This window comes from Coregonus clupeaformis, unplaced genomic scaffold (assembly GCF_020615455.1).
Source record: "Coregonus clupeaformis isolate EN_2021a unplaced genomic scaffold, ASM2061545v1 scaf0226, whole genome shotgun sequence".
In the NCBI taxonomy this organism is placed as follows: domain Eukaryota; kingdom Metazoa; phylum Chordata; class Actinopteri; order Salmoniformes; family Salmonidae; genus Coregonus; species Coregonus clupeaformis.
In genome coordinates, this window is record NW_025533681.1 from 123,881 (window position 1) to 144,188 (window position 20,308).

The 20,308-nt window shown below is 44.2% G+C and overlaps 1 protein-coding gene across 2 annotated transcripts in view; it reads right to left on the reverse strand.

Moving 5' to 3' along the window:
* Nucleotides 1–20,308, reverse strand: part of LOC123484199 (phosphofurin acidic cluster sorting protein 2-like) — a 104,352-nt gene that overhangs the window by 8,167 nt on the left and 75,877 nt on the right. The window contains exons 9-20 of one of the 2 annotated variants that reach the window (XM_045214260.1): nucleotides 15,926–16,077; nucleotides 15,364–15,457; nucleotides 10,601–10,690; nucleotides 8,549–8,700; nucleotides 7,467–7,599; nucleotides 7,233–7,337; nucleotides 6,562–6,668; nucleotides 6,096–6,250; nucleotides 5,654–5,764; nucleotides 4,450–4,552; nucleotides 3,927–3,959; nucleotides 1,210–1,252 (exon numbers count right to left, since the gene is read on the reverse strand). In XM_045214260.1, the coding sequence (XP_045070195.1) occupies nucleotides 1,210–1,252; nucleotides 3,927–3,959; nucleotides 4,450–4,552; nucleotides 5,654–5,764; nucleotides 6,096–6,250; nucleotides 6,562–6,668; nucleotides 7,233–7,337; nucleotides 7,467–7,599; nucleotides 8,549–8,700; nucleotides 10,601–10,690; nucleotides 15,364–15,457; nucleotides 15,926–16,077 (1,278 nt within the window). The remainder of the gene's footprint in view (nucleotides 1–1,209; nucleotides 1,253–3,926; nucleotides 3,960–4,449; nucleotides 4,553–5,653; nucleotides 5,765–6,095; nucleotides 6,251–6,561; nucleotides 6,669–7,232; nucleotides 7,338–7,466; nucleotides 7,600–8,548; nucleotides 8,701–10,600; nucleotides 10,691–15,363; nucleotides 15,458–15,925; nucleotides 16,078–20,308) is intronic. The other variant, XM_045214261.1, reaches the window with a different exon arrangement.

Consider the following 20,308-nt stretch of genomic DNA (forward strand, 5'->3'; position numbering starts at 1 on the left):
TTGGGCGATTAGGCCTGGCTCGCAGTCGGCGTTCCAATTCATCCCGAAGGTGTTAGATGGGGTTTGGGTCAGGGCTCTGTGCAGGCCATTCAAGTTCTTCCACACCGATCTTGACAAACCATTTCTGTATGGATCTCGCTTTGTGCATGGGGGCATTGTCATGCTGAAACAGGAAAGGGCCTTCCCCAAACTGTTGCCACAAAGTTGGAAGCACAGAATCGTCTAGAATGCCATTGTATGATGTGGTGTTAATATTTCCCTTCACTGGAACTAAGGGGCCTAGCCCGAACCATGAAAAACAGCCCCAGTCCATTATTTATCCTCCACCAAACTATACAGTTGGCACTATGGTAGCGTTCTCCTGACATCCCCCAAACCCAGATTCGTCGGTCGGACTGCCAGATGGTGAAGGGTGATTCTTCACTCCAGAGAACGCATTTCCACTGCTCCAGAGTCCAACAGCAGCGAGCTTTACACCACTCCAGCCGACGCTTGGCATTGCGCATGGTGATCTTAGGCTTGTGTGCGGCTGTTCGGCCATGGAAATCCATTTCATGAAGCTCCCGACGAACAGTTATTGTGCTAACGTTGCTTCCAGAGGCAGTTTGGAACTCAGTAGTGAGTGTTGCAACAGAGGACAGCCAATTTTTACATGCTATGAGCTTCAGCACTCAGTGGTCCCGTTCTGTGAGCTTGTGTGGCCTACCACTTCGCGGCTGAGCCGTTATCGCTCCTAGAAGTTTCCACTTCACAATAACAGCACTTACAGTTGACCAGGGCAGCAATAGCAGGGCAGAAATTGACAAACTGACTTGTTGGAAAGGTGGCATACTATGACGGTGCCACGTTGAAAGTCACTGAGTTCTTCAGTAAGGCCATTCTACTGCCAATGTTTGTCTATGAAGATTGCATGGTTGTGTGCTCGATTTTAAACACCTGTCAGCAACGAGTGTGGCTGAAATAGCCGAATCCACTAATTTGAAGGGGTGTCCACATACTTTTGTATATATAGTGTAAGAAAAGAACAACCACATATCACAGTCATTGCAAGTAAAACGTTCCTCAATAAAGCAGCTATCAATAAAAATCTGTTCTCATTGTGTATTATTGTTACAGCTTCAAATAAATGACAGGTAATTGCCAGTCTAACTGGAGATAAGCGCTGAAAGATAACGCTCACATTATTTAGTTGCAAGTGAATATTCTTACCCCAATAAATGGCACAAACTTCTGACAGGAGTCCTCATCAGGGCTGAGGGAGAGAGAATGGATAACACATAATAACGTTAGTCTCGCGTTAACGCAACGCTCCAGGATCAACACACTCCCTGTTTTGGATGTGGTGGCGTGATGGGTCTGAAGGAAGAATGAGTGTGAGTGTGTGTGTGGCTAAGGCATGTCCAATCGGAATTGATGAGACATGGCAGCTCCCAAGTGGTTCTGGAAAACCCGATACATTTTGGGAATTAAGATCATGCCGTGATGGGAATGCCAGGGAACGCTCCTTACAACTGACCCCTAAACAGGTGCGTTGTAAGCCTGCCGTGACGTGAGCAGTGGAGGAGGGGTGGAGTGAATGAGTGGGTTAACATTGTTGGTGACATTGAATGTGAACCCAATATACAGGGTGAGTTCTGCAATCCCACTGGTTTTGGTTTCTCAGTACTTGAGGTTACTGATTGTCTGAAAAAAAAAATCAACAAGGACGAAAATCTACAGAACTATGGCACTCAAGGACTGGAGCCGTGCACACCCGCTATACATTGTGGGGCAAATCCTAACTTCCATTTAGGTACATTTTCACTTAGTCATTTATTGATGTCAATGGGAGTATTTGTAAAGGGGTCTTTATAGACAGAGGGTTAAAGTACAATTAGCATATTTCATATGTTCGGTCCCAGTCAACTACTTATTTGTGAAGTTGGTAGTGCTGCCGTCGTCTTACCAAAGCTATCCTGGCCTATTACTCACAAATCTCCTACAAATTAGCTCAAAAAGCTGGATATGGCTGGTGCAAAACCAAAATAACCTGCAAAATGAGGCCAGAGAGGGTGTATTTTTGGAGAGCATGGTTAAAAGAGCTGTGAGAAAAGCATGTTAGGACAGCAAAGAGGTAGGACAAACAGAGCATGACAAGTTCATCTCCCTCGCGAGACACACTTGAGAGTAGCATTGAGGGTTTTCTAGAGTTTTTAGAGATGGAAGAAGCATTGACTAAAATATTGAGTATACACATCTGAGACTTTGCACCCTTGCTTTTCAAAGAGAAAGAAGACAAGTAGGTACAAACATTGCACAGTAAGCAAACTCAGTCGGGCCCTTGGTGTACAGTACAGCTTCCCCTGCCTATCTGACCAGAATATTATCTAGGACAGGGCTCTCCAACCCTGTTCTTGGAGAGCTACGATCCTGTAGGTTTTCAATCTAACTCTAATCTAGCGCACCTGATTCTAATAATTAGCTGGTTGATGAATCAGATTAGTTATAATTGGGGTTGGAGCAAGAACAACCCAGCAACATTGTTGGAGAGCCCTGATCTAGGATAATCTGCAGGTGCGTCTCAATATTCTAACGCGGCTTCCTCTCCTGGTCTCCTGTTCTTCAATGGCACTGATCTGAAAACACATGATAGATGAAAGCATTAACCCTCTCTGCAGAGTTCAGACTCGATGTTGTGACAATGCTCAGTGGACTCTGTCCCTGTCACCAAGGGGAGACCGGGAGAGACCGGGATTAGCCAATCAAAAGTCACCCTTCAGTGCCCCTTTGTGTCTATAATACAGTGCACTGCGCCTTTTATAATATTGGTCAATCAAAAGTCACCCTTCAGTGCCCCTTTGTGTCTATAATACAGTGCACTGCGCCTGTTATACGCCTGGTCATTGATAAGGTGACCTTTAAATGTTTCCGTGCTCATCCTCCCTGGTGGATTTAAAGTGTGTGTGTCTCATTACACTCTTACAAGGCCAGAATTGTTTCTGAGGTGGGTCAACAGTGACATCTGAGCAGAGATTTGAAAATAACGGTCACACACACAGGTGTGTGTATCGTGTGTGTGTGTGTGCGTGAGAGAGTGTGTCACGTGGCTGGTGTTCTCTACCTCCGCACTACCCACGCTTCCTCCCTCCCTCCTTCCTTCCATCTCTTCAAACCACCTAATTAGATCTCCACTGTCATCTCTCCTTCTTTACACTCGTCCTCCACCTTATTCTTAATCTTGTTTTATCCCCTCTTTCCTGATGTCCTCCACTTCTCTCTCTCTCTCTCTCTCTCGGAGGTAATAGGAAAGAACACATCAATGTCAACCTTTCTCTCTTAGATCTCATGGCGTCAACAGTTTGCCCTACTGTTCCCAACTTTAAAGAGGAAAGTGTGTGGGAGACCTTAAAGGTAGAGTCAGCAATGTGACTTCATCAACCACAGCGGGCGACTTCCTGCTTACAGACTTCAACGATAACAGGGTTTCAATCCACCAAGACGGCCACTATTGGCTTTTCCCAATTTGCAATTTCGGCACTCCTTTAAGGCATGCCGGCATTGGAAAGATCCAATAACGGCAGCCTTGGCAGATTTGACTTTTGTTGTTGACTTCTGTAAGCAGGAAGTCACCCCGCAGTGTATGATGATGTAATATTGCTGACTGTACCTTTAATGCGGTTGTATATTATCCAAAATCCACATATCCAAACCAAATCCAAACCAAAAGCCAACCAAGCCAGACAAACAAGTGGTTAAGACATTAAGACATGCAAAAACTCAAATCAATACGGGGGTAGTCGATGCAGACCAGATATGAAGTTAAGACGAACAGTGAGTGATGTGTGGGTGAGTTAGACATTAGACAACAAGGGGTTACAGGTTATATTGGTGGACAAAATGCAACACAGCAATGGGGCGGGGTCAAACGAAAGGCTGCGGCCAGGTACCTGATGTAAAAATCAAAATACAAGCTTCTCTTCCTTGAATGCAAATGAAAGAAAAAGGTAGAAAAACTCAGTGTGGTAAAATGGTACGAGTCGTCGTTGTGCTTTCTTCATGAGTTCATGAGTTATCAGTCAACTGTCGCAAAATATGTGCCGTCAAAGTGGAGTCGACATGTTGATATTCTGTCGGTGCTAATTTGAATAAGCGAATGTTGTCGATGAATGTGATTGAATGTGGTTGAAATTAGCAATACTGGTGTTGCTTTTTCCAAAAATGCATTCATGAGAATGTAACCACTAAATAGACACATCTGAAGTGTAGAGGGAGAACTTGCAATACAATAGATCATCCAAATATAGTTTATTGGAGAATAATAGCATACAAAAATATCTACATACACAATATCTACATTTTACCAGACATTTCATAAACACACACACGCACACGCATGCATGCGCACACACACACCCTTAAATATCACCCATTCATGCTGCACTCGCATGCTTGCACACACACACACCTTACCTTTTCTGTTTGTAGGTGAGCATGGCCTCAGAGATGGGACACTGGTGCGAGACGCTTGCCCCGGCCAGGTACTGAGACACGCGGCCTGCCACATCTATGTTGTCTGAGGAAACACAAAGTGGAGGGCACAACCTGTCATGTTTTTGTTTTTACACCCTTTTTAAATCCCATTTATTTATTTTTATTATTCATGTATTGTATTATCATACAACACCTACAGTAAGGCAACAGTAGAAGCATCATAATATACTAATATTGTGTGGATGTGAGCATATTACACTTAAAGAAATATTTTATAAAACTTCCTGCTATGAATACCCTGTACATAAATAATAACTTATATTTTTTGTAATAATGTTTTTAATAATAAACACAATATAATAATTATAACAAACTAGTACATTTAAGAACATTTAGAAAGACTTGTGATGCATAATGCACCATAATGCTGATAGATGTTCCTGGGAAAATTGCAGTTGGCTCAGAACAGGGCAGCACGGCTGGCCCTTAAAAGTACACAGAGAGCTAACATGCATGTCAGTCTATCCTGGCTCAGAGTCGAAGAGAGATTGACTTCATCACTGCTTGTTTTTGTGAGAGGTGTCGACGAGCTGAATGTACTGAGCTGTCTGTTTGGAATACTGGCACACAGCTCGGACACCCATGCATACCCCACAAGACGTGCCACCAGAGGTCTCTTCACAGTCCCCAAGTCCAGAACGGACTATGGGAGGCGCACAGTACTACATAGAGCCATGACTACATGGAACTCTATTCCACATCAGGTAACTGATGCAAGCAGTAGAATCAGATTTAAAAAACAGGTAAAAATACACCTTGTGGAACAGTGGGGACTGTGATGAGACACACACATACATTTAGACACTCACTCTACACATACGTACACATGGATGTTGTATTGTAAATATGTGATAGTGGAGTAGTGGCCTGAGGGAACACACTAAATGTATTGGGTAAGGTTTTATGAAATGTAATGTCATGTAATATTTTAAATAGTATATAACTGCCTTAATATTGCAGGACCCCAGGAAGAGTAGCTGCTGCCTTGGCAGCAGCTAATGGGGATCCTTAATAAATACAAATACATTTATAACTGCATTTATGACGCATTATGAGTAGATCCCTATCATACATGGTATTGTGGCTCATAGTAAGTGATTGCTGCTCTAGCTGTCTGCCGTACCTGATGTTGGGGCCTCCAGTCTGCCAAACAAGTCCCTCCAGCCGGCGTCCATGAAGATGTTGTTGAACTTGCTGTCGAACGAAGACATGTGTTTGGCCAGAGGGTGGGTGCCTGCAGAGGGAGGAGCAGACTGATTAGAAACAGGAAAACGTTTCTAGTCTGTATGTTGTTAGCCTGCTATGATACCCAGGGTCCTATATCAGATCTGTTCCTGTAACTATTGTTTTGCGTGCAGTTTTCCGTTTGACGTCAATGCATGATTTATGGGAGTCATGAGTTATGCGTGCAGAATTGGAAATAGGCCATTCTTTTCTACAGTTTGTGGACTTTTCCAATGCACGAATGAGAGTTTCAATTTATCCCCTAAATCTACAGAATTTAAATGGAATTGACGACTAACCCGACCTTGGACTCCATGGCGATTGGCTGAATTGTTGCTTACCGACAGGGATGACCAGGAAGCGGATGTAGCTGAGCCAATCAGGCGTCTTGTTGGCCAGCTGCTCCACGAAGCACCTGAGGATGGTGCTGAGGTAACTCTGGTCTCCGGCCACCGCCACTTTGATGGTGGGGGGTGTTTGGGCGTTGCAGTTACAGCTAGCCAGAGAAGTGGGGAAACAGTAACTTGTTTCCACTTTATTACCATGTTATGACGCCTTTATTCTGCACTGTAATGGAAAGGGCTACCAAAACGTTTCACATATCAAAAATGTTACGTCCCTAATCATGATCATCATAAGATCCACTTGCCTTGGTGACCACTGAATTTAAATTCACATTAAAAAGTCTACAAGAAACCGGTACATTTTTACAATGAAGCCAAGTTAAAGTTAAATAGATGTATTTCTCTCAACTACAACCATTGAATTAGAAAGAGACCGTGTTCTGCAGAGGAAGCGAGTTCTTACAATCTCTGGATCCTGGTGACGATGGTGTTGAAGGCTGCATGGACATCCGCACCAGAGATGGTGCACACGATAGGCTGGCTGTGCTCATGGAGAATCTCAGATAGATACTGCAGGGAGGGAGGGAGAGACAGAGAGAGAGAGGGGGCAGAGAGAGAGCGAGAAAAGGGGTGAAAGGGGTTTCAAGACAGAGGTGAGAGGGGGCTTGGGATCAACTGAGCTAGTCAACCAGAAGCCGACTCAGAAGACCTCAGGTCTGTGCGTGTGAGTGTACATGCGCGTGCGCCTGTGTTTGTGAGTGCACATGCTTCAGAGTTGCATTATGTTCACATAAGCAATGGATTCCCCCTGATTGCTAAGCCTTTCTCCAGCTAGGCTTAGAGATATGAATGTCTAAAAATACCTGATCTTGCTCATGTTCCTAAAAGGAGTATGTTTGTTGAGTGCACAGCTGATGCGAATACTACTGATAGAATGAGTAGCATAATACACTAGAAATAACATGGTAAGAGGGTCATTTCATAGTATTTATACAATACTGCAATTACGATTTTGTATCTTTCCAAAAAGTGCACCATTTGGTACCATGTGGATACCAACTGTTTAGAATGCTTTTCTACGACCAGATAGTGCCCCTTTGTTCTTACAACATTAGGCACACAGAGGTAGCCTACCTGGCCCTGCCAGTCTATGGTGTTGATGAGGATGATGCTCTCGGGGAGCTGCTCGTCAGAGATAAGGATCTGGTTCAGCTGGTCGTACACGGACTTCCTGGGGACCTGGCGGAGGAAGAGGCAGAAGTCAAAGAGATGATCTATCTGTATACACATATGTACATCTTGTACACACACACACACACACACACACACACAAGCTTACTTTACTATTGCGCACACACTCACACACACCTGGACAGCGATCTTGGATTCCGGGGATGTCTCGCTGTCGATGCTGCTGGTCCTGTCACTCTGGGCCTTGGAGTTCTGTCGGTCCTTCATGGACGTGCTCCTAGGACGCCTCTGCAGCTTGTTCTCTGTTTTACTGTGGACCACAAACAGGCACGGACCCAATGAAGCACTGAGCCACAACTGAGCCAGGTTGAGCCACTGCTGAGAAATCTTAGTAAAAAAAAGAATCTTCACAAATACTAAGTTGTAGATATGCCTACAGCAGAACTCCTCAGACAATCCTGGCCATCTAATCATCCCCTTTGACTCTCCACAGCAAAAGCTTTTCAAGATTTTGTTCTGGAAACATTTTGTGAGCACAAAATGGCTGCCACGCATTCTCTATGTGGTTGCTACTAGCTAGCTACACATTCATGGTTGAGTTAAATTATCCTTGCACAATAGAGAAATGTACAAAGACAAATGTGCAATGTCTGTACTAGGCAGATTGCTTATTCAATGGATCTGACCTTGATTCATCAGACGCGTAGGTGGAAGTGGTGCTAGGGGACGTCCTTCTGCTGATTAGTTTGTTTATAGATAGGTGTAGCAGGGGAAATCACTGTATTGCGCTGAACAACCAAGATACCAGATGCTGAATCAGAGAGGTAGACCTGATTTCTTCCTCTCTTTCCCTCTCTCCCCCCTCTCTCTCTTTCCCTCTCTCTCTCTCTCTCTCTCTCTCTCTCTCTCTCATCCCATCCATTTTATTTAGGGAATGTGTCATCCAACTCAGGGCCTGGAGAGCTACTGGGTGTGCAGGCTTTTGTTCCAGCCAAGCACTGAGACACCAGTTCCAAATAATGAACTAGTCATGATCAATCTGGATCACAGTTAGTAGTATCAGGTATATTAGTGCTGGGTTGGAATAAAGCGTGCACACCCATCCTTTATTAGTCAGAGTGTAAAGGTTAATAAGCAGCACTGTGTGTGCGTGTGTGTGTGACTATGTGTGTGACTGTGTGTGCCTGCATGCGTGTGTGTGTGCGTGAATGCATAAATGTCATAAATGCAAGTGAGCGTTTGTGCTTGTGGGCGGCTACCTGGGCGACATGAGTGTCTGGGACTCGGTTTTGCAGAGTTTGGCCACTGGGCCGGGCAGTTTGTCCGTGCTCAGGTCCCAGCTTGTGGGGGTGGGGTTGGGGTTAGCCTCCCCTGGCCCTGTGCCAGCCCTAGTCTCCTCATCCTCTGCGTCCTGTACATAATGGGAGAAATATAGTTCAAAATATATTTTCAATAGGAATGTACAGGGTATTTCATTCATTCCATGGATTTCCATCTGCGGCACCATGTTACCGCTGGTTCATTTCTCTCCCTAGAGATTAATTAACACTTTACAGTTGGTATTGTCAGTGGGAATTCACTGACACCAGAGACACAAGTCATGAAGGTTCACCCTGTGCGAGTTGAGAACACCTGTTTTACAGGTGAACTCAATTATCTGCATCCCATATGGCACCTTATTCGATTTATAGTGCACTACTTTTGAACAGATCCCTATGGGCCCTGTTCAAAATTAGTACACTACAAAGGGAATACGGTGCCATTTGGGACGTACCCATTGTGATAATATTTTCATTGATTCCATGGCCAAGAGGTAGCAACCAAAACCAATACGTAACAGATTATGAAATGCACACAGTACCTAGAAATCAGCTATTTCTGTGCAGGGTACCCACTGTCGATGCATTTCAATGTGCTGTCATGGTGAACGTGACAACATCACATAACGCCTGGCAGATGTCCGTGAACACATTAACATGAAGCTCAGTGTGTGCATGTAAGTATCATGTGTTTGGCCACTGAACATCCTGTCCTTGGGCCCCAAACACAAGCCCTCTCTCTCTCTCTCTCTCTCTCTCTCTCTCTCTCTCTCTCTCTCTCTCTCTCTCTCTCTCTCTCTCTCTCTCCTCTCTCTCTCTCTCTCTCTCCTCTCTCTCTCTCTCTCTCTCTCTCTCTCTCTCTCTCTCTCTCTCTCTCTCTCTCTCTCTCTCTCTCTCTCCTCTCTCTCTCTCTCTCTCTCTCTCTCTCTCTCTCTCTCTCTCTCTCTCTCTCTCTCTCTCTCTCTCTCTCTCTCAAGAAATGCGTCGTCAGGTGCCCCTCGTTGCCGGGGTTCCTGGGGTGAACGAGTGCAGAGGAGGCATCGGAGCGCGACAGACAACGGTAAAGAATAACAAACAGTCTGTAAAGCACTGCTCTTCTCACGGACCAATACGCACGCTGACGCCCTCTCTACAGCCAGCTGGACCTGGGCCTCAGAGTGGTGTCGGTGTGTGTATACATTGTGTGTGTGTGTGTGTGTAAGTGCATGCTCATGTGTGTATGTGTGTGTGTACACAATGTATGTGTGTGTGCATGTAATAATGGAGGTCTTTGTGGTAACAGTGTAAATGTCCTCTTGTTCGCATCAAATTGGTCGAGTGGAAGATAGATGGGAGCTGATTTATGATAATGGACAAAACAGCAGCGCAGAGTGAGAGGGAAGAGCGAGAAGCAAAATGTTTGGGAACCCCTGATCTATTTCACCGACCAAAAAGTGATCCAACCATGTCTACCGTATTTTGTTCTGTCTACATTTTAGGAATGTTTACTGACAATTGCTGTATCCATCAGGCCTGTCGTGAGTTTTTTATCCGACAGGTACTTTACTCACAAAAATTGTTTGATGGAAACATGGTTGGTGAGAAAGAGAGAGAATTAAAAAAAATAAAGACCGGTAGAGAGAACGACAGACATCAAAGGAGAGAACAGGAGCGAGTTGAGGCAAAGAGACAGGCAAAAACAGAGACAGAGTGGAAAGAAAGAGAGAGGTACTAGAAATCTGGAGACAGAGAGACTGGCCCAGCCATTGAGAAAGAGAGAGAACAGCAAAAGAGACAAAGAAAGAGAGAAAGAGCACGTTGGAAGAGCACAAAATATGTTAAGCCTACAGGGATCCTCCAGAGGTTGCCCTGTGTAGAGTAAAGTTGTCCCTAGACACTGATCTTGGGTCAGTTTTCCCCCACTTATGGTTAAGGTTAGAATTGGGGGAATGGAAGTTGATCCTAAAGCTGTACCTAGGGGAAACTTCACCTCGGCGCAGGATGCCCACTCACCCCTGCAGGAGACTCCAATCCGGTGCTGTCGTCTGTATACTTGGTCCCTAGTAGGACTTTGGCCCTGTCCGGGGACAGCAGATCTCCACCCTAAAAGGAGCAGAACCCAGGACACAGTTACCAAAACCGCCTGCTAGGGGACGCCCTTGAGCATATCCTAATTCCATGTCTCTAATATAGAATAAGAAATCACATTAACTCTATTTACATATGCGCCAGCTGGCAGCGAAATAGCTGACTACTAACCCTTAGGTGGCTGGCTACCCCCCTAGCTGGCTACTTTTTTCATGACACAAGCTACATCAGATTTTCAGGAGCACACTGTATTCATGACATTTCTATCTGCAACATTCCATAAGTTTGCTTACTTAAAGCTGGATTCCTTAATGGTGAAACTGTATTTTGTGATATTACAACAACAAATAAGTTACTGCAAACAATGAAAACTGTTTTCTTCCCTCTGACATCATTGCATGTGCGATAGAACAGCAGAATATGTACTGCACATTGGTTTTACCACGTCTCGCAACGCTCCTCACCGCTTTGTCAACAAAACAATATCAATAACAACGGCGGTGGGGCGCACAGTGGAACTGTTTCCCCTACTGCGGATTCCATCTTTAACGTGCGCCAGAATCAAACTCTGAAATGCCTTTATCGATACTTTCATAGCTGGTGCCTACATATTTCATGAGACGATCAATGCTCTAGGCAGAATAGATCCATATTTTGTGGCAATGTTTGACTCGCTTGAATTAACGACAATTCCTCCTCAGTACAAATAATTTCTGCAGGCCTTAGGACACTGTGCACGCAGAATCGATCTGGCCTTACTCAATATCTGACCCTCAAACTAAGAAACCACCCACACAGTTACAAAGTGTCTGGTGCAGTACACAGTACTACCATACTGAGGGGAAAAAAGTATTTGATCCCCTGCTGATTTTGTACGTTTGCCCACTGACAAAGAAATTATCAGTCTATAATTTGAATGGTAGGTTTATTTGAACAGTGAGAGACAGAATAACAACAAAAAAATCCAGAAAAACGCATGTCAAAAATGTTATGAATTGATTTGCATTTTAATGAGGAAAATAAGTATTTGACCCCCTCTCAATCAGAAAGATTTCTGGCTCCCAGGTGTCTTTTATACAGGTAATGAGCTGAGATTAGGAGCACACTCTTAAAGGGAGTGCTGCTAATCTCAGTTTGTTTGATTCCAAACTCTCCACCATGGCCAAAACCAAAGAGCTCTCCAAGTATGTCAGGGACAAGATTGTAGACCTACACAAGGCTGGAATGGGCTACAAGACCATCGCCAAGCAGCTTGGTGAGAAGGTGACAACAGTTGGTGAGATTATTCACAAATGGAAGAAACACAAAATAACTGTCAATCTCACTCGGCCTGGGGCTCCATGCAAGATCTCACCTCATGGAGTTGCAATGATCATGAGAACAGTGAGGAATCAGCCCAGAACTACATGGGAGGATCTTGTCAATGATCTCAAGGCAGCTGGGACCATAATCACCAAGAAAACAATTGGTAACACACTGTGAAGGACTGAAATCCTGCAGCGCCCTCAAGGTCCCTCTGCTCAAGAAAGCACATATACAGGTCCGTCTGAAGTTTGCCAATGAACATCTGAATGATTCAGAGGAGAACTGGGTGAAAGTGTTGTTGTCAGATGAGACCAAAATCAAGCTCTTTGGCATCAACTCAACTCAACTCACCGTGATTGGAGGAGAAGGAATGCTGCCTATGACCCCAAGAACACCATCCCCACCGTCAAACATGGAGGTGGAAACATGCTAAGGGGTCAGGACAACTTCACCGCATCAAAGGGACGATGGACGGGGCCATGTACCGTCAAATCTTGGGTGAGAACCTCCTTTCCTCAGCCAGGACATTGAAAATTGGTCGTGGATGGGTATTCCAGCATGACAATGACCCAAAACACACGGCCAAGGCAACAAAGGAGTGGCTCAAGAAGAAGCACATTAAGGTCCTGGAGTGGCCTAGCCAGTCTCCAGACCTTAATCCCATAGAAAATCTGTGGAGGGAGCTGAAGGTTCAAGTTGCCAAACGTCAGCCTCGAAACCTTAATGACTTGGAGAAGATCTGCAAAGAGGAGTGGGACAAAATCCCTCCTGAGATGTGTGCAAACCTGGTGGCCAACTACAAGAAACATCTGACCTCTGTGATTGCCAACAAGGGTTTTGCCACCAAGTACTAAGTCATGTTTTGCAGAGGGGTCAAATACTTATTTCCCTCATTAAAATGCAAATCAGTTTATAACATTTTTGTCATGCATTTCTCTGGATTTTTTTGTTGTTATTCTGTCTCTCACTGTTCAAATAAACCTACCATTAAAATTATAGACTGATCATGTCTTTGTCAGTGGGCAAACGTACAAAATCAGCAGGGGATCAAATACTTTTTTCCCTCACTGTACATACAATACAGAGAATATCCAGGAATGGCCATCTAAAATGCCACACATAATTGACTATTTAAAGGGATAGCTACAAATGTACCTGATCTAAAATGCCTGGCATACGGATGCCAAAAATAATTTACGGTGTTGTATATTAACCACTGGCATTAAAGGGATGATTTTTCCCATAGGGGCGTTTCAAAATGCAAATAGCCAAGGTCGTGCACAAGCATTGAGGCTGAGAACAATTGGTATTTATCAACGGTTATCTCCAACCGGTGTGCATATGACGCTCGTAGGATTGTTTGATAAATCACAATTTTTCTATGCGTACGAACATTCTAAATTCCGTTCGTAATTAGTATTCTACGCAATATTGATAAATGATGCCCCTGGCATTTACAGTGGGGAGAACAAATATTTGATACACTGCCGATTTTGCAGGTTTTCCTACTTACAAAGCATGTAGAGGTCTGTAATTTTTATCATAGGTACACTTCAACTGTGAGAGACGGAATCTAAAACAAAAATCCAGAAAATCACATTGTATGATTTTTAAGTAATTAATTTGCATTTTATTGCATGACATAAGTATTTGACACATCAGAAAAGCAGAACTTAATATTTGGTACAGAAACCTTTGTTTGCAATTACAGCGATCATACGTTTCCTGTAGGTCTTGACCAGGTTTGCACACACTGCAGCAGGGATTTTGGCCCACTCCTCCATACAGACCTTCTCCAGATCCTTCAGGTTTCGGGGCTGTCGCTGGGCAATACGGACTTTCAGCTCCCTCCAAAGATTTTCTATTGGGTTCAGGTCTGGAGACTGGCTAGGCCACTCCAGGACCTTGAGATGCTTCTTACGGAGCCACTCCTTAGTTGCCCTGGCTGTGTGTTTCGGGTCGTTGTCATGCTGGAAGACCCAGCCACAACCCATCTTCAATGCTCTTACTGAGGGAAGGAGGTTGTTGGCCAAGATCTCGCAATACATGGCCCCATCCATCCTCCCCTCAATACGGTGCAGTCGTCCTGTCCCCTTTGCAGAAAAGCATCCCCAAAGAATGATGTTTCCACCTCCATGCTTCACGGTTGGGATGGTGTTCTTGGGGTTGTACTCATCCTTCTTCTTCCTCCAAACATGGTGAGTGGAGTTTAGAACAAAAAGCTATATTTTAGTCTCATCAGACCACATGACATTCTCCCATTCCTCCTCTGGATCATCCAGATGATCATTGGCAAACTTCAGACGGGCCTGGACATGCGCTGGCTTGAGCAGGGGGACCTTGCGTGCGCTGCAAGATTTTAATCCATGACGGCGTAGTGTGTTACTAATGGTTTTCTTTGAGACTATGGTCACCGCTCTCTTCAGGTCATTGACCAGGTCCTGCCATGTAGTTCTGGGCTGATCCCTCACCTTTCTCATGATCATTGATGCCCCACAAGGTGAGATCTTGCATGGAGCCCCAGACCGAGGGTGATTGACCGTCATCTTGAACTTCTTCCATTTTCTAATAATTGCGCCAACAGTTGTTGCCTTCTCACCAAGCTGCTTGCCTATTGTCCTGTATGTCTACAATTTTATCCCTGATGTCCTTACACAGCTCTCTGGTCTTGGCCATTGTGGAGAGGTTGGAGAGGTTGGAGGTTGTTTAATTGAGTGTGTGGACAGGTGTCTTTTATACAGGTAACGAGTTCAAACAGGTGCAGTTAATACAGGTAATGAGTGGAGAACAGGAGGGCTTCTTAAAGAAAAACTAACAGGTCTGTGAGAGCCGGAATTCTTAATGGTTGGTAGGTGATCAAATACTTATGTCATGCAATAAAATGCAAATTAATTACTTAAAAATCATACAATGTGATTTTCTGGATTTTTGTTTTAGATTCCGTCTCTCACAGTTGAAGTGTACCTATGATAAAAATTACAGACCTCTACATGCTTTGTAAGTAGGAAAACCTGCAAAATCGGCAGTGTATCAAATACTTGTTCTCCCCACTGTATATGGATGTCACAAATCACTACTATTTAAAGGGATAGTTCATCCAAGCTACAAATGTTCCTCATCTTATGGATAGCTAAATAGACAGTAAACCTGGAGATCTAAATAGATAATGGTATCTGGATAGTCAGCAACCTACCCATGTTTGCATAGCTTTAGAGCATTGTTGGGTTAAAAAAGCAATGGGAGCGGTAAGACTCATGTTAGCATTAGCATGCTAATCCAAATTATTTAAAAAAACATTGGTGTGTGTGTGTGTGGCATGGGCTTATTGTGGCCTTATGCTCCACTGGTAGCAAAGAGGAGTGTGTGTGTGTGTGTGTACTTACGATGCAGGCCAGGTCCCTGGGCTGGCTCTTCTGACTGTGCAGACTCCCAATCTCAGTCTGGGAGCTCGAATGGGACATTCCCTCAAAGAAGGGCCTGGGTGTCAACCACATAAAAAAAACATATCTTAAACTTTCACATACATACTTGATCGATAATAACTGAGCTGAGGTGGGTAGCAGTGACACTAACTTGTGTACCCATTTAGGTGATGTTTTCATATTAGTAATTCAGCTGCAATTGTCTCTCACGTTTCTCCCCTGCAGCAACTTTATTTTCTTTCTCTTTGATTTGATGTACAGTAACAATGCACAAATAAACTCCCCTTAACACTGAGGAAAATATGCGGGGTCTTCACTTTGACTAGAGTGTGAACATTATATGGGGCCCTGTTTAAGTTTAGCTGTACTCACAACATTTTGTGAGGCCATATTTAAGTGTGGGTTTACTGGCGACATGATGTGGGGCCCTACTTGAGTTTGGGTTTAGCTGTATTTGGGACATTTTGTGGGGCCTTACTTTAGTTAAGGTGTACAGTACTGATAACATTATGCAGAACCTTACTTGAGTTTGGGTTTGGGCGTGCTGAGAACACTTTCGTTGTCCTCCATTTCAGGGCCGCTGTCACTCTGGTTGTAGACCTCCAGACTGTCATAGAGCAGGTCCAGATCCTCCTCCACCTCCTGGGTCTGGTCCACTGGGTCCGAGTCCAGAACCTAGCAACAACAAATGGACAGTGAAATAATCAGTCAATCTATCAGTCAATCAGTCAATCTCTCCTTCCATCCGTTCCATCCATCCATCCATCCATCCATCCATCCATCCATCCATCCAATCAAATCACTTCCAAATAGCAAGTAATAGCACACTGGCAAGGAATAACTCCTCTGGCTGATGTGGTTGAAAGTTCAGAGTAGCATTGGTAACTCAGAAAATAATTGTATACATACACTCATTGGCCAGTTTGTTAAACACACCACCCCATTTACGAAAATGGTTTGCTCCTGCAGACAGTAAGTCACGTGGCCATGACTTGCTATATGAAGCAGGCAGACAGGCATCCAGTTACTGTTCCATTGAATGTTAGAATGGGCAAAACGAGTGACCTAAGCGACTTTGAGCATGGTATGATTGTCGGTGCCAGGCGTGCCGGTTCCAGTATCTCAGAAACGGCCAGCCTCCTGGAAGGAGCGGCTCTAGTGGGCACGCGATCACCAACACTGGACAAATAAGGAGTGGAAAAACATTGCCTGGTCCGATTAATCCCAGTTCTGTCAGGATTTAGTGTAAGCAGCATTAAAAATATTGAAACATCAATTAAAAACTCACTGCTAGGGCCTCCCGAGTGGCACAGCGGTCTAAGGCACTGCATCGCAGTGCTTGAGGCGTCACTACAGACCCGGGTTCGATCCCAGGCTGTGTCGCAGCCGGCCGCGACCGGGAGACCAATGAGGCGGCGCACAATTGGCCCAGCGTTGTCCGGGTTAGGGGAGGGTTTGGCCGGCTGGGATGTCCTTGTCCCATCGCATTCTAGTGACTCCTTGTGGCATGCCGGGCGCATGCATGCTGACTTCGGTCGCCAGTTGTACAGTGTTTTCTCTGACACATTGGTGCCACTGGTGCTTCTGGGTTAAGCAAGCAGTGTGGCTTGGCAGGTTTGTCTTTCGGCGGGCGCATGGTCTCGACCTTCGCCTCTACCGAGTCCGTACGGGAGTTGCAGTGATGTGACAAGACTGTAACTACCAATTGGATATCACCGAAAAAACCACACAAAAAATAAAATATAATAATACACCTAAAACTCACTGCTAAGCGATAAAAAATCTGCATTCTGCTGTATATCTTGAATTTTGTTTTTGTTGCAGGAAGAATAATTAATTTCCCCTTATATACTCACTAGTTGAATATCTCTGTTTAAATTTGATTCAAGTGACACTCATAGTTTGTGATTGGCTTATACAAACGAACCTGGATTGGTGCGGTTGGTGCTGCCAATCAAGGGTTCAAGGGTTCCCACACACCTGCTACTCTCATCAGTTCCAAGTGAAGTGACACTCAATGAGTAATTTATGAGTATGTAATTATGTTTCAATATATTGGCAGGTGCTGAAGCACAACTTTGGGTTAGGGAAAACGAACAATGTGAAACACTGGCTCTCGTGGACAATACTTTTTCAACCGTTTTCAAAAATGTATTTCTTCCGACGACAGGATGCATGACAAAGCTGTGACCGGGGTCAACCAATTGGTCCATAGAATGTCCTGTCAGTAAAATAAATGTGTTGATCCAATCCTGCACATAACCAACCATTAATAAACCTAGCCAGCCCTGTACACATTGAACCATGAGGTGTGTCCCAAATGGCACCCTATTCCCTACATAGTGAGAGATGGGCACTGGTCAAAAGTAGTGCACTATATAGGGAATAAGGTGCAATTTGGGACATACCAATGGTACCACAGTTGCCTTTCCTATTTAGGTCACTTCCTGCTTGAAGGAGAGGTAATATCGTTAAGGAGTTAGGTGATAAAGGAGAGCGGCGCTCTCAGGACGAGACTGGTAGACAGCTAGCAAGGTTAGGTTAAAGAGACAACAGTGGGCCTAGCTAACGCGCTTAAATCAATTAAACTGATCTGTAAACAGAAAGGGTCAAAGACTATACGCTCCATATACAGTGGGGGAAAAAAGTATTTAGTCAGCCACCAATTGTGCAAGTTCTCCCACTTAAAAAAGATGAGAGAGGCCTGTAATTTTCATCATAGGTACACGTCAACTATGACAGACATATTGAGAAAAAAAAAATCCAGAAAATCACATTGTAGGATTTTTAATGAATTTATTTGCAAATTATGGTGGAAAATAAGTATTTGGTCATCTACAAACAAGCAAGATTTCTGGCTCTCACAGACCTGTAACTTCTTCTTTAAGAGGCTCCTCTGTCCTCCACTCGTTACCTGTATTAATGGCACCTGTTTGAACTTGTTATCAGTATAAAAGACACCTGTCCACAACCTCAAACAGTCACACTCCAAACTCCACTATGGCCAAGACCAAAGAGCTGTCAAAGGACACCAGAAACAAAATTGTAGACCTGCACCAGGCTGGGAAGACTGAATCTGCAATAGGTAAGCAGCTTGGTTTGAAGAAATCAACTGTGGGAGCAATTATTAGGAAATGGAAGACATACAAGACCACTGATAATCTCCCTCGGTCTGGGGCTGCACGCAAGATCTCACCCCGTGGGGTCAAAATGATCACAAGAACGGTGAGTAAAAATCCTAGAACCACACGGGGGGACCTAGTGAATGACCTGCAGAGAGCTGGGACCAAAGTAACAAAGCCTACCATCAGTAACACACTATTCCGCCAGGGACTCAAATCCTGCAGTGCCAGACGTGTCCCCCTGCTTAAGCCAGTACATGTCCAGGCCCGTCTGAAGTTTGCTAGAGTGCATTTGGATGATCCAGAAGAGGATTGGGAGAATGTCATATGGTCAGATGAAACCAAACTAGAACTTTTTGGTAAAAACTCAACTCGTCGTGTTTGGAGGACAAAGAATGCTGAGTTGCATCCAAAGAACAACATACCTACTGTGAAGCATGGAGGAATGGGCCAAAATACCAGCAACAGTGTGTGAAAACCTTGTGAAGACTTACAGAAAACGTTTGACCTGTGTCATTGCCAACAAAGGGTATATAACAAAGTATTGAGAAACTTTTGTTATTGACCAAATACGTATTTTCCACCATAATTTGCAAATAAATTCATTAAAAATCCTACAATGTGATTTTCTTTCTCAATTTGTCTGTCATAGTTGACGTGTACCTATGATGAAAATTACAGGCCTCTCTCATCTTTTTAAGTGGGAGAACTTGCACAATTGGTGGCTGACTAAATACTTTTTTCCCCTACTGTATCTGGGACTTTATTAACAGATAGCATGGTATAATGCTATACCTTTTGCAAAAAGGGGCTACCTAGACCCATAAAGGGTTCTTTGGCTGTCCCGGCACTGTAGTAGGGGAACCCTTTTTGGTTGGTAGAACCTTTTCACAAAATTGTTATTTGAGGGTTCTTCATTGGGTGAAAGGGTTTTACATAGAACCAAAAATGGTTCTACCTGAAAACAAGAAAGGGTTCTCCTACAGGGACAGATGAAGAACACTTTATGAACCTTGTAGCATTCTACAAGAACTTTGAAGCAGTGGCAGAGGAATCCCTTGCAGCTTGTTATTCCTACAGTGGCTTGCGAAAGTATTCACCCCCTTGGCATTTTGTTTCCTTTCAACCTGGAATTAAAATGGATTTTTTGGGGGTTTGTATCATTTGATTTACACAACATGCCTACCACTGAAGATGTAAAATATTTTTTTGTTGTTGAAACAAAGAAGAAATAAGACAAAAAAACTGAAAACTTGAACGTGCATAACTATTCACCACCCCAAAGTCAATAATTTGTAGAGCCACCTTTTGCAGCAATTACAGCTGCAAGTCTCTTGCGGTATGTCTCTATAAGCTTGGCACATCCAGCCACTGGGATTTTTGCCCATTCTTCAAGGCAAAACTGCTCCAGCTCCTTCAAGTTGGATGGGTTCCGCTGGTGTACAGCAATCTTTAAGTCATACCACAGATTCTCAATTGGATTGAGGTCTGGGCTTTGACTAGGCCATTCCAAGACATTTAAATGTTTCCCCTTAAACCAATCACATGTTGCTTTAGCAGTATGCTTAGGGTCATTGTCCTGCTGGAAGGTGAACCTCCGTCCAGTCTAAAATCTCTGGATGACTGAAACAGGTTTCCCTCAAGAATTTCCCTGTATTTAGCGCCATCCATCATTCCTTCAATTCTGACCAGTGTCCTAGTCCCTGCAGATGAAAAACATCCCCACAGGATGGCGTTCTCAGGGGGATGACAGGTGTTGGGTTTGCGCCAGACATAATGTTTTC